General features: G+C 37.7%; 1 protein-coding gene across 1 annotated transcript in view; it reads right to left on the bottom strand.

Annotated features, from left to right (window-relative positions):
- The window catches only part of CFTR (cystic fibrosis transmembrane conductance regulator), an 88,141-nt gene that overhangs the window by 22,799 nt on the left and 50,788 nt on the right, over positions 1 to 14,554 (bottom strand). Inside the window, exons 15-21 of the mRNA XM_014963246.1 lie at positions 13,402 to 13,530; positions 10,684 to 10,721; positions 9,762 to 10,015; positions 8,573 to 8,652; positions 3,802 to 3,952; positions 2,492 to 2,719; positions 1,121 to 1,221 (exon numbers count right to left, since the gene is read on the bottom strand). Coding sequence (XP_014818732.1) covers positions 1,121 to 1,221; positions 2,492 to 2,719; positions 3,802 to 3,952; positions 8,573 to 8,652; positions 9,762 to 10,015; positions 10,684 to 10,721; positions 13,402 to 13,530 — 981 coding nt within the window. The remainder of the gene's footprint in view (positions 1 to 1,120; positions 1,222 to 2,491; positions 2,720 to 3,801; positions 3,953 to 8,572; positions 8,653 to 9,761; positions 10,016 to 10,683; positions 10,722 to 13,401; positions 13,531 to 14,554) is intronic.

Below are 14,554 nucleotides of genomic sequence, written 5' to 3'. Positions count from 1 at the left end.
GTCAGCTTTCTGGACTATCACCAGTCACACGCATAAACAAGAGATTAGATGTTATAAGTGGTTCATTCCCATTTTGGGGGCTCTTAAGGATTTCCTTCAGGATGAGGGTGGTTGAATCACTTATTTAAAAAAAATATGTCAAACTGGCAAATATCCCTTCGCTGTCACCGTCTGCCCCAATTATATGTTTTTTTTAAATGACAACTCATTTCAACTAATCAGGATTTAATGGTCTCCAAGATTTGCTGTGAAAGCTGTTTGTTTTCCAGTACTGAAACGGTTGGCTCAAGAAGCTAATTTAGGTTCAGAGAGGGTATGACTGGATGTGGGAGATTGTTTTCCTCAGAATTTTTTTTTTCTGGCTTATAAGACTACTGTATTTTGTTACAAGAATTCTGTCTAAAATAACTCCTAGAATGCTGAAGTGTAAAGGGAGAAGTAACTATCACATTTAAAAATAACATATAAAATATTCATACATTTAAACTAAGGTATGATGAAAACTGCAAGAACAAACATACTTTTATGAGTTTCCTGTCTGCTTCTCATATCTCAACAAATAGGTGTTGATGAGTTAACCTTGTGAAATTTTCTCTTTTAAAGCCAATCCTAATGGATTAACTATGCAAATTAAAGGGGTAAATATGTACAACTCCAAAGCCTTATGTAAGAGGGTATTTTACATAAAACCAGAAAAAGACTCCTAGGGAAGTTTAGGGCAGATTTTTAAATCACAGATTTTGCGTGGAAAGAGTTCAAAAAAATCCACCATGATCTGCGGTGCAAAGCCCATAAGTAGAGTGAATAAGGTATATTATATACTTCAGTCAGGTATAACAACTCCAAAACTTTTGAAGTTTTCCCATCACTAGCGCTTCTGCAATGTGAATCCTCAAATGCAATTATTTGCTGCTGCCTCTTCTAGCCCAGGAAAATTTTTGATCATAGAAAAACTCAGTTTGTGCTGTGCCAAAGCTGGTAAGTTGCTATGACAGGTATGAAGGGAACATTTCCGACACAACTGTCTGATATCCAACTCTGAAAATAACACACTGAACACCTATAATCAACAAAATAAGGCAATTCCTCGAAAGCACAGCACAGTGCATTTCATGCTTACCAAACTATCCACATCTATGCTCGAGTTTACTGCCCACTGCAAGGTTCCCATGATGTTCATAGCTAAAGTAAGAATAATGCCAACACTAGCTGGTCCATCACCTGCGGAGAGAAAATATTCAATTTATAGGCAAATAAAAAGCCAATAGAAATCATAAAATTAACATGTATATTTTAAAATACATATTCATATTCTCTCCCTTTTTATTTCATAGAGAAAACATGGATTTTTTAATTACACAAAGGACCAAGAGCTTAATCATCAGTTTAACACCTGGCTTTGGCACTGAATTCACTAGAAATCCTGATCTTGCTTTGGCAGAAGAAAAAATAAAATCTTGGTCCTTAAACAGTGAACAGAATCAGGCCTCTGCAATCTTGATTTCAATTTCCTTTTTTCTAACACATAGGAATCTGTGAAATTACTCTTATCTGACTAAAGCACCACAGCTGAGAAGTTTAAAATTCAAAATAGTTGCACTGGTTTACATTTTCATTTCTTGGACAAAAAGAGGACATGTTGTCCTTACTGTTCCACAAAGATTCCTTTGTTTTAATTGTTTGCTGTAACAAGCATGGGATTTTCAAGTCAAAATCAAAAAACATACATAACAAAAGCATAGCAAAATAAAAACTGTATTTGAAGCAATCTGTAGCTAAACCTGCTGAGTTTTTCCACAGAACTGAACTAGTTCAACATTTTGGGGATATTCACCTCCTGTCTCTGCTTGTTGGAGAATTCCTAGGCCTGGCTAGACACAGGCAGCATTTCAAATACAAGTAAGATAGTAACATACAGTGATTCTAGTTAGTGCACTGAGTTTATTAGAAGCAGTGAGACATTTTTAAGGAGACTTTGAATGCAATTTGTAAAACTTGATATTGGAAAATGGGTCAGTGCATTGGGAATTAGAGAACTGGATGACTATTTTTGGTATTGGTGTGACTTTAAAACTTTGCATGTCAGCCATTTGCAAATGAGAGGAACATTAACCTCTATTTACTAAAAAACTTTGAGCTATAGAGATGATAATCAACATCCAAGCTTTTCAGTACACTAATGTGGTTACATTAATGTGGTTTAAAACACATGAGATTACTTTTACAGCAATTACATCCAAGAAAAGGAAAGTTCTGCCCCTTCAGATATTTTCAGACTGATCGCTTCAATGAATCCTCGACAACATCAGATTGCAGATAATAATGGTGCAACTTCTATTTTAATTAAATTGTGTTTACTATTATAACATACTTAAATCTGTGACTCCAGTGTATGCTAAATTTTGCAATGGTTTATTTCCCTCAGAAGTTTCTGAAGCTCAGCTGTGAAATAGAAGACTTCCATTTCAGTATTGCAGTAAGGTTACTATACCTGTAGTTATGATAGAGATGAACGCCACAGCAATAAAAAAGATAACAAAAATCATTTCTATCCTCATCTGGAACCAGCGCAGCGTTGACAGGTAGAGGAACCAGCTTGCCGTGTGTAGGTTCAGGGCTTTGTGAAATAAGGTCTCAAAGTACGGCTGACGCCCAAAAGCTCTCAGTGTCCACAGCCCTTTTAAGCTTGTAACAAGATGGGTGAATATTGGACTCCTAGCTGTAAAGTGTTTAAATTAGAAAGATCATAAACACTCATAAGCAAATACCTTTGATATAACACAAATACACAGCCCTGTGCTCTAACTCACAGCCGTACAAGTATTGGCAGTGTTTAATTTACATATGTTGTTGGAATGCATGACTGAATATACAACAGTCTTTGCATGAATGGGTTGAAACGCCATTCAGTGCATTGCCAGCAAGGGATCACATTAAATCTTCACAGTTAGCATATTACTTGGGGAAGCTCTTGGCCAGCTGTAAGATGCCACGAGAGAAAGGCAGCTCCTCCTCAGCCAAAATAAATTCCTACAGTTCCAGTAATTCCACCAAGTGAAGTTTTTTTTAGCACAGACAGAGTACTTTAATGTTCTGGATTTCACTGTACTGACATGGTAATTTTAAGCAGATCTTGCATACATAAAAAGTGGTGAGCCAATGCTGGATCCCCATGAACATCAAAGAAATTTAGATTTAGATCTGAGGAACTTCAGAATTACACTTAAATAAAAGGGAAGATGATCATCAGTGTTTAAGATTCAGGACTGATTTCCTCAGGATCTACAAGTTTGTTGTAAAGCCAGACCACAGTGCCTGATCTGCAAACCCACACTTCAGAATTAGTTTTTTCCATTTAATTGGGAATATGTTAGTCTTTTAATGGGGTGAGAGGAAGGATATTTCATCAAATAACTTACTCAGAAATAAGAATTTTTTGCAATCAAGATAGATCCAGTCTAATTTTATTTTAATAAAGAAACAAACTCACAGGGCACGTACCAAGTCTGACCACAATTTTTCAAGTGACATTTACTCTCAAGAAAACTGTGTCAGGACCTTATTTGTTTTCAGCTGCAGTACTGATGTAGCCCAGCTTCAAAAAGGTCTTCTCCATTGCTCTTTGGGAGCAGAGCACTCAGTATTGGCTCAGTAACAGCACTGGCTTCAAGGAGATATGTGTTCTGCTCCCAGAGACAATGGCATCTTGCAAAAGAAAAGGCAAAGAAGAGGTGAAAGGGTGAATCACTTCTCAATTGATTTGTTGTGGATCTAGAAGTCTACCAATTTTGCTGCTCCTACCTTCAGATTCCAGTTGTTTCAGCTGCTGAGAAGTGTGGAGGAAGTATGCCCTTAACACAATAAAGGCTGCTATCACAGGCACTGATGCCAGGAAGATGTAGGGTTGTAATATTGAGACTACTGTTATAGCGCCAATCACAATCAGTATTAACTGTAGAATGAAAGAAAAATACTATTGATATAGTAAACTTGTCATTTTATAGTTTAGAGATTGGTGATGAATCTCCTTCCCATGGAAACAAACTACTAATTGTTTCAACAAAGAAAGTGCTAACCTAAGTAGGATTTGCAGCTGAGAACAAACCTCCATGAAAAGATCATGAATAACTGAGACCAGATCCATTACCTGTTAGAATAAGCTGCCATCTTCTGTAATAGATGGGAGAAGTGTTTTCCGTAGTACAACCAGTATTGCAGGCTTCTAAATTACGAAGCCACACAAAAACAATGGCAGTTAAGCACTCACTCTTCAGTTAAAATTGTAAGAACGACACTTGCGGTATCTGCAGTGACCTCCCAAACCTACCAGTGCTGTCCCTGTCTTGTCTGGACCGGGTGTGCCAGACTGGCAGGAGCTGAGTGCCAGGCTCCTGCAGGTTCTGTGCCAAGCAGTTTTTCTGAGGGTCAGAAAAAGTGGGAAGTCACATATTATCACTAGCTCAAGGGACTGTAACCCACATATGAAACTAGACCTAGTACTTGTCTTAATCAAAGACAGGAAATAAGTCATAAGAGGACTTGTGGTATGAAAAATTAGCAGTTTCAGAAGAAAAATGAAAAGCTATTTTAAGATGACAGACGACTGAAAAGGAACAAGAACATTCCATAATCTATTTAACCCACCAGAGTCCACTACCTTTGCCATAAGACCTCATCCTCAGTAGCTCCAGACAGATTTAGCTAAATCAGGACTTCGTCTTTACTCTAGAAGCACCTGAAGTACCAAGATTGTTTTTGTCTCATACCTAAATCTAATAAAAATCAAGTATATCAGTGTACAAAGAATAGCAAAGTTCTGCTTTGTATCAGGGCATTACTTTTCACGCTAAACTACTTCAATCTCCAAATTTATCAGCCCAAAGCAACTGCAAATGGACAACCTGGACAAAATTATGAACATTGCATTGAAACATCACTGCAAATGACCAGTCAGCAAAAAAACAGATGGAAAGCAAAACTAATTTCACATTAGTTGCTGCAGATGGTGCTTTTGCTAATACATCGACATAAATTCAAGGAAGGATTTAAATTTCCAGTACTCCAAGTCGGAGGTCTTTCAAGTATAGGTGTGTTCCAGGTTTCCTACCCTCTGTTTTCATTAGAAATCTAATCAATGCAATAGCAGCATCAAAGTTTATGAAAAAAATTATTGTAACAGCTGGTTAACAAGTTAATTCTTTCACTATTTTCCTCATTTATCTTAAAAAAGTGGTGACACACATGGGCCATGCTTGTGCAGGCTGTATAGCACTGGCCTGTAGCAATGCAAGAATGGATTTGTGTTTACACATGATTTCAAACTGCAGAATTTAGTACCTGTTGTATCTCTAATTGTTAAGAAGTGAATGAGCTGTTCAATTGATATTGAGCCAAGTTACACAACTCTCACATTACTTGTGATTACAGAGTCACTGTTATAATTCCTGTTTCCATCATTTGCTCAAATTTTGCAAAGGCCACCATGATGCCATATTGTTCTCACTGCTGGTACAACAGTTATTTCACTAAAAAGTTGAATATGAAGATTTGTGTTATCTCATGAAGTCCAAACACAAAGTAAGTGTAAAGTCAAACAGAAGATGACACCTTCTCTAAAAAGGCAGTGGCAAAAATCAACACACAAGCCAGCTACATTGGCATATGCTCAGGGAATGGCAGCAGAGGGCTCATGCAGTCCGGTTATGAGCCAGAGGTGCTGAGCTTTCAGGCCTGGGACGAAGGCCAAATGGGGAGACACGTTCCAGTGCTTCCTCTGTGTCATCATTTTGGAAAAGGCAGCTGGTGGTGGAGACAGCAATTCAGGAAGGGTTCAGGGTGGCAATGGCTGCAGCCGCCAATCAGATTAACCAATGGGGGTTTATCATTTAGGGAAAATCAGTCATGACCATAGGTATAGATGTCCAATGAGTTTACTATGACCTTTAGATTGGGACTATATTAAACCATAGGGATGAGCATGTCACATGAAGGATCTCCAAAAAATGATGACCCCACTGTAAGGACTGGTAGAAGACTGAGATGGATGTTAAAACTAGCGGCAATGCCACTGCCATCATGAGCTGTCTACATTCATACCCAAGATGTATGAAGCAGGTCAGATGGCTGTCAGAGAATCTGTTGTCCCCTGCTTTTGATGTAAAGGTTAACACCCCTTCTTTTTTTATGAGCAACTGTCTATATGCCAGTGACTGGAGAGTAACCCTGGCCTCTTTCATCTTGAAGTCTCATTCATCCTGGATAAAAAGTCCTGCTCTCTGAAAGGAAAGGTCCCCTGCTATGTCTAATACCTATAAAAGTCTTAAGAAAAACTGTGTCATGACATCCACAGTGGCAACAGAGAAGGAGGCAGTGTCCCTAAACAAGGAGTGAGCGGGAGTCATCTACCAGCCTGTTCTCACAAAAGAAGGACTAAGAACCAGCTCTAAAATTTTGCATCAAATTCTTGGGAAAAACTGTGAAATCGGGACAAACTTATGCAAACATGAACTGAAGGCTAGCAGAGACCGAGTCTTCATCTCCACAAGACTCCAATTTAGGCACCCCGGTACATTTAGAAGTTAACCTTTTCTGTAGATCTCTGCACCCGGGAAGGAATAAGCACATTCACTAGTACAGGGTGGAGGGTGACCGACTGAGAAGCAGCATTGCAGAGAAGGCCTTGGGGGTCTGTTGCTGGACCGCGAGGCAGCAATATGTCCCTGCAGCAGGGGAGGCCAACATGGGCAGCATCGTCAGAAGATCATGGAGTGTGATGCTTCCCCTCTCTTCAGTACCAGTGAGACTGTATCTGGAATGGGCTCCCCAGTACAAGAGATACAGGCATACTGGAGAGAGTCCAGAGAAAGGTCTTGAAGACGACATACACGGAGAGGCTGACTGAGCTGGGATTCTTTAGTCTTAAGAGAAGGCCTAGGGGGATCTTACCACTTCATATAAGTATACGATGGCATTTATTATATTTTTATAAATTATAAATTTGTTTATATATGCTAATATTTTTATATATTATACATATTTTTAAAAATTATATTCTATTTATATAAATACCAATAGGTATTTGGTGCAGAGCAAATAAGCCTGAGACAGATTCTCCTCAGTGGCACCCAGTGTGAAAGTAAGAGGCAATGGGCACAAGTTGAAATGCACAAAATTACATTTAAACATAAGAAAAAACATTTTTGTTGTGGGATGGATAAAACACTGTAACAGGTTGTTCAGAGCAGTGGTGGAGTCTCCACAGTTGGAGATATCCAAAAACCAACATTGCTCTGGCCGTGAGGAACATGCTCTAGCTGACCCTGCTTTGAGCAGAGGGGTTGGAGAGACCCCAGGACCTAGGTCCAGAGGTCCCTTCTGACTTCAAGCATTCTGTGACTCCACAACAGTCACAGAAGGAGAAAGTGATATGTATAACTTCTCTGTATCTCAGAGGAGTCTGACTTGGTTCATTAGCAGAGTCTAAAGCTGCCAAGCAAGCCTGAATCTGTGGATGATTAGAAGATTCCTCTTATCTGAGGGCTGCAGCATTAGTGGTGGGACACTAATGAGCGGTGCTGGGATCCACACAGAGCCACAAAGTCTCAGAACTGGCAGGGTGGGGAGCAAACAAGACATCCTCCTTGAGAAAGACTGGAATTGTCTCTGTCTCTGTATTTCTTCAGTGTCGGTGAAACTCCAATGTATGGAGTTTCCCAGAAGGTATGTTGGAAACAAGTCTTTCTATCCAAAAAATAAAGTTTGCAATTCTGTGACTCTTAGAGATGTGAAATTCCTCCAAGGAGTAATCTAAAGGTCTTCTCTGCACCACCACAAATAACTATTTGACAGTGATCCGGTGCCTGACAGACTCAGCTTAAATCCCAGAGACCCAGGGAAACCACAAAAATGCGAAGGATAAAAGACAAAATTAGGCAGTCAAACTTGTGAAGGGGGAAAAAAAAAAAGACCAGAACTGCCCAACTGAGAGCTGAAAGCACACCATCATGGGTCAAATTGCCCTATAAAGAAGGCCTGCAAGAGTTTCCACAGAAGACAAAAGAACAAAAATATAAAAATATATTAAAAAAAAGAGAAGGAAATTAAGGATGATGCTAGTAAACTGGGAAAATAAGAGGCTAAGGAGGTTAAAGTCATGAATATGACTGAATGCAAAGGACAGCATGGAAAAATATTAATCTTGAGCCAAGATAACTGAAATAAACAAATAAACTAAGGAATGTTCTTTACACCTTCGAAGTTGAATATGGGCAGCAGCAGGGATAGTTGTACTGCAGGGGTCTGCAGGGTAAAAATGTTTCTGAGCTTGAGGGCTAAATGTGGTTTGCACAAACAGTGGAGGCACACATATAGGCAAGTACTCAAAAAAAGAAGCAATGAAGTTGACTTACAGGATAAGCAGCTATGTAAATAGATGTACAGACTAAAATAAAGGAAGAGAGATTTAATTCCAACTTTTATTTCTTCTTATCAATACGGTTTCTTTTGCATGATGTACGACTGAAACTTTACAGTGCTTTAAGACAGCAAAAATTAAAACTTTTATTCTACAAACCTGAATGAAGTCAAATACTGTAAGTGGAAGCAAGTCATCCAGTATTGCTGTATCTTTTGAGAATCTGTTAAGTATACCACCTGTGGAATAAAAAAAAAGAAAAAAAAAAAGTCAAACATTTCAACTCCCCTAAAATCCTACATCTTTTACTTTTACAAAAAGTACAACTTTTTCTGAATACAAAATATTAAGGATAAGTACAAGATTTTTTTCTAGTACAATCAATTCCATTACAGTTTAGTGGAGCTACAGCTTCTTTCCTCAGAGAGGAATCTGGCTCCACAACTTCTGTTGCAGCTCTTGGAATCTTGAAAAAAACCCAAGGAAAATGTAATAAAAACAAAGAAACATAATTAAACTGAACAGAATCAGAGGCACAAGGCATAGGTTCTGTACCACTTACACAGGAGGATCTGATGATACACAGATAATTTGCACATCAGCATTTATATATAAATATACAATGTACATATTTAATGTATATTAAATATAGGTATTTATTTGCATGAGTATATACCAGTTTCTTAGCTTCTGAGCAGAATTACTGTATTAAACAACAAGTAACAACAATTAAGAACATGATGGGAAAATGAAGGAGAAACCCTGTTGTGTTGTCATTTACCAGTGTCTCCTGTACACACCACTGTCTCCAGTATACACCAGTAAGAAGGGCATGGGATAGCAATGCAGGAGATGGAAGTTGTTGCACCAGTTATATAATGAACTCCATATCAACTCCAGAGCCAAATTTGAATACGCATACCATTATTCACACTGATGTTTTATGCTATTTTAGTAGGACTACTCATGAAATAAAGCACTCTTTATCATCCACACCTGGCTCATTGTCACTCACCACATAGCTGACTGTCTTTCCTACTCCAGTTTTAGACAGTTTATTCATTAGAAGTTAGTCTAGTTTTATTGCTTCAAACAGTTAACTTTTCATTTTCTCCAACTTACAAGGTCTCCAACATACTTCAAAATCAGAACTGACAACTGAAATATGTCACACTTAAAGTGCGATCAAGGTTCATTAAACGATTCACAAATTACTTTATGCGGCAAACTTTTAACATTCAGCTTGACTGAAAATGTAAATGGAAAGCAACATATCCTTGAACAGAATGAAAACTGTTTAATTGAAACGAAACTCATACATGAGTCAATCAGTTGCCATCTCCGTTACCTGCTTTCCAAGAGTTGAACGTTGACATAGGTGCATGAAGAACTGCGTGCACCATCTTTTGATGAAGAGTTTTAGACACTGTTATAAGCGTATGCACAAGGGGCAAACCTCTGAAGATTCCCATGGCAAGCAGGGTATCTGCCACTCCCACGTAGATATAAATGATGTAGTAGCTGCTAGTGTCAGTGACGATCACAGGAGGTTTGTCAGAGGTACTGTTTGCTGACTGTGTTTCATTTACTTTCAAAGCTGCCCTGTGTGATGCAAATTAAAAAGAAATGTGTTACTGGAAATTGCTTTTTTTCTCTTTTATTTTCTCTACTAAACAAATAGTACTGCAATGTTTATTTGTTTTAAAACCATGTTAATGGTTAGTTATATGTATTTCCAGTATTTTTTTAAATACTTGTCTGTACGTATAAAATAGAAATTATGAACCACCCCATGTTTCATTAAGGAAAAGTTACTCTGTGTGTGTTCTGGGGCCAAGGCAATAAATAGCTTATGCGCCTCCTCAGATATCTTTGGTGATTCAGGAGCCTATCAACATCTGTAGTAATTTCTGAAATTAGTTGCAATTCATAAAATCACAGAATGGTTTAGGTTGGAAGGGAACTTAAATATCACTTAGTTCCAACCCCCTAGGGACAGGCAGGAACACCTTCCACTAGAACAGGTTGCTCAAAGTCCCATCCAGCCTGGCCTTGGGCATCCACAACTTCTCTGGGAATCCTGTTCCAATGTCTCACCACCTTCATAGTAAAAAATTTCTTCCTGATATCTAATCTAAATCTGCTCTCTTCCAGTTTGAAGCCATTACCCATTTATCTGCCATAAATTATGGCAGAATCTATTAATTATTTATAAAAAAATCAATATAAAAGAAACCCCAATTTCTCAATAAATGATCACCACTACTTACTTTTTAAGAAACCATAACCCAACAAGAGAAGCAGCTACCTGTGACCAAAGAAAACAGAGTCAATTTTTTGTCTTGTCACATTATGTACCTTTTCTTACTCATCTTCTTTCACTAACTTTAACTAACTTTATAATTGTTTGCAGAGACAGCATTATAAATGGATGGAAGTCAAACTTTCCTGAAGCAAAAACCTTGTCATATCTGCTCCTCTTTCCACAGTAATCATTTACTGCATCCCACCAGGAAAGCTACATTTAGACTCGTGTTACAATCAGGCTCTCAAGTGCCTAAATATTCTTTTATTGGTTTTTTACTGTACTATTAACAAAGGCTTGCTAATGCATTCCGAATGACAAGGAACATTCACTGTATGCTTTAACATATTTTAAGTTTTAAAGATTAATATTTCTTGACGGCCCTAAAAGAGTAAGTCTCTCAATATCTTCAAAGGCAGCTTTCAGATCGGAATGTCAAACCTTTAACATTGTTGGGTTTGCACTGTTGTTCTTCGTAGCTGATATCTACATTTGATATATCTATTTGTCTGATATTGCTCAGCTGCTAATCTAACATAATTCTCCACATAATCCACTTCAATATTTTTAAAATGTGGAATGCAACCCTTTTTGTTGTGAAATGCTTCAGTGCTCAACAGAAGCTTCCTCAATAACACAGTTTCTTCTCTGTCCACCAGGACACTGGAGCTCTTCATCAAGTCCACCACATTTCAGTTTGCCCTATTTCTGCCTATGATCTTACTTCCAATGGTGCAAACACAGTTTCTAGCATCCCTTTCCCATGTATTTTTATGGCACGGGTACAGAATGTATCATGATAACACCTCAGCAAATAATTAGTCTTCTCCTTGGGAGCCACTAATTTTTGCAGGTCTTACAGTAAATAAACTTGACCATGATACCCTGATATAATTTATGCATTTGTAAGGATCAGGCTTCTTTGACAATCTCCCAGCAGAATTCTGTTCTGATCTTGAATCCTCATAACAGAGGATCTTCCTTTTTTTCAGCTGGGAAGACAAAGGTAGACAATACTGTGGACAGAATAACTTCACAAAGTCTTTCTGCATGTTTACATTCATAACTGCTCTTCTTCCAGTTCAGCAACCCTAGCCTCTGGGTATTACACCCAGGAAACCCAGTTTTGAACCACTTAAGTGAGCTACACCACCTTCCCCCCATCACACACACCCCCTACATAACCCACAAGTCTAAAAAGAATGTACACATGATGCCCTATTTATGGTGATATGTGTGGACTCATCTTGGAACCTCCAATACAAAACAATCCATTCCGAATCTAAAATGGCTTCTCTAGCATTTGCCTGTTGCAGGAGTACATAGTCATTTTCCACTACCGTGAAAATAAAACTTACATGATAAGAACAGCCACACATCTAAATACTGTCATGCTTTCAGAGGTGATTTTAAAATTTGGAATCTCAAACTAGATCTAAGCTCCAGGCTTTATTCCTGGTCCAAAAGAACTAATTTACATTACCTGCCACGTAACATTAATGTAAATTCAGGATACCGTCCATCATATCCTTCTCCAGGTTTGATGATACTAGAAGTTTGAATATCACCACAGGACGGCTAAAAACTTTTCACCGACACAATCAGCCAGAAACTACTCCTATACTCCTAATGGATTCTTCTCTTATTTCAGTTCTTGTTGAAAAATGCCAAGAGGAACTGGTACCATATTTTATAAGTTGACATATGAACACAATCTCTTTGATCTCCCAGTGTTCTCTCTGAAATATGTTCCTTCCCTCAGAAAAATACTTGATTTAGGACATTAATTGTAAAGGAGACAAACACTATGAGATCCTGTATATATGCTAAAAATCTTTCCTAAATTGGGAGACAAGACAAGAAGCAGGCTATTCCTGTTACAAGAAAAGTAATCAGACTGATTATGGAAGTATGATCAGATGTTCTTCAGCACTTTTTTTGATGGTGCTTTCCATTTTACTTGGAAAATGTCTTCACTGCATGCTGCAGGAACACCTCATCCATCTACAAATGCCGTCACAGCCATTCAGCTCTCTGCCTTACTCACCACCCTCTCACTAGGAGCAAAGCTACACATTTTTGAAAGCAGTTCTCTAGAATTTATGTACTGCTCATCTGAAAAAAATCTAGTTATTGTTGTTAACCCCAAAAAGCTCTACAAAGATATCTTCTAATGGAAAAACAAGAGACCTGCTATAGGGCAACAATTCTTATTTATGGCACACAAATAACTAGATAACTTGAGTAGGTGAGTCTTCTGCTACCGTGCATTAATGACTATCTTTGGTGGGAAATGCTCATCTAAACAGTAGAAGAGTCATTGCAATGTCATTTAACAGCAGCTGCCAATAAGCTAATGTCACAGAATCACAGAATCACAGAATTGTGGTGGTTGGAAGGGACCTCAGAGATCATCGAGTCCAACCACAAAAAAAAAACAAAAAAACAAAAAAACAAAAAAAAAAAAACACACCACCCACCACCGAAACACACAACAACAACCAAACCAAAAAAACCATCACCCACCCACTCAGCAGCCCACGACAAACCAATAATCTTGGGCACTAGAGCATGCCCTGAAGAACCATGTCTTGAAGCTTTATCCATTTATCCTTTTATCACAAACAACATTTTGAACAAACACCATTTGTAGTAACATGACATCAAGAGCAGATTTTCTTACCTCGATTAAGAAGACAGTCACACAAAAAATTAGAACAAAAATCAAGGTTTTGTGGATGGTAACATATCTGAAATAGGTATTCCATGTGGTAACAGTGCCCATGCTTTCAGCATCACCAGTAAAGCATTCCTGTCAAAGAATTGATAAGATCATACTCAGAATAACAATATCAATATATAAAAATTTCTGATACATGTATGTTGCCATTCTTACCACTAACTTACTCCAAATAATTGAACTGCAGCATTCAAATTGGCTAATAATGGCTGAAGAGGAAGGTACTGACTAGTTGAGTCATCTTTGATATAGCAACACAGTTTAGAGATTATTTTAAATTTTCAGACAACACTGAAGAAACAACCAAGACTTGTCCAGCACTACTAGAAGCCCAGAAATGGTTAATCAATAGTTGTTTTTTTTTCCAATGGAGATTATTATTGTCCTGTTAGAGCAAATTTGTAAACACCCTGTGGGGTTTTTTTCCTGACAAGATCAATAAAGCGAAAAGAAAAAATAGGCAGTGCTTCAGCAAATTATGAGTTGAAATGTTCCCTGTAGACTTCTTCCCACCTAGGAAGCTACTTTAGAAAAAATTTCCTGCCCTGTGAAAATCTGCTGTCAGTTTTGAAAATGTGTTCATCATGAGTTCATCATGACCAGTTGATAGTTATTAGAAAAAAAACGAATTTTGCTCCAGTTCCTGGTATAATACTCAACCTTAATTGCGTAATTCTCACCACATCCGCGAAAACAGAGTAAAATACATCTTACTCCTCTGATCTTTATTTGCATCAGAACATAAGAGCAAAGCAGTCTGATAAATTTGTCAAATTTGATCAAATTCCAATTTTAAAAACTGTTCTAGTACTTCAAATGTATTTTATTTTTTCTATGACCCCTAATGTTTGAAATGTCAATTTTACATAAACGTTTTAAATCAATGTTTTTCCATGTTATGATTTCAAATTTAATTTTAGTAATCTTAAATATGTAATCTTAAATGTAGATTAAAGTGCAGGAGATTAAAATCCTGTATTGAAATCCTCTGCAGATACCATTCAAAAACTATTAGAAACAGGCAAAATAAATTTTTGAGGAATTCAATGATTTCAAGATCATATTTCAGTTAAAGAAAATTCACAGATATTCCACA

Source organism: Calidris pugnax, unplaced genomic scaffold (assembly GCF_001431845.1).
Source record: "Calidris pugnax isolate Ruff unplaced genomic scaffold, ASM143184v1 scaffold44, whole genome shotgun sequence".
Lineage (NCBI taxonomy): Eukaryota > Metazoa > Chordata > Aves > Charadriiformes > Scolopacidae > Calidris > Calidris pugnax.
This window is presented reverse-complemented; position numbering and strand designations above follow the sequence as displayed.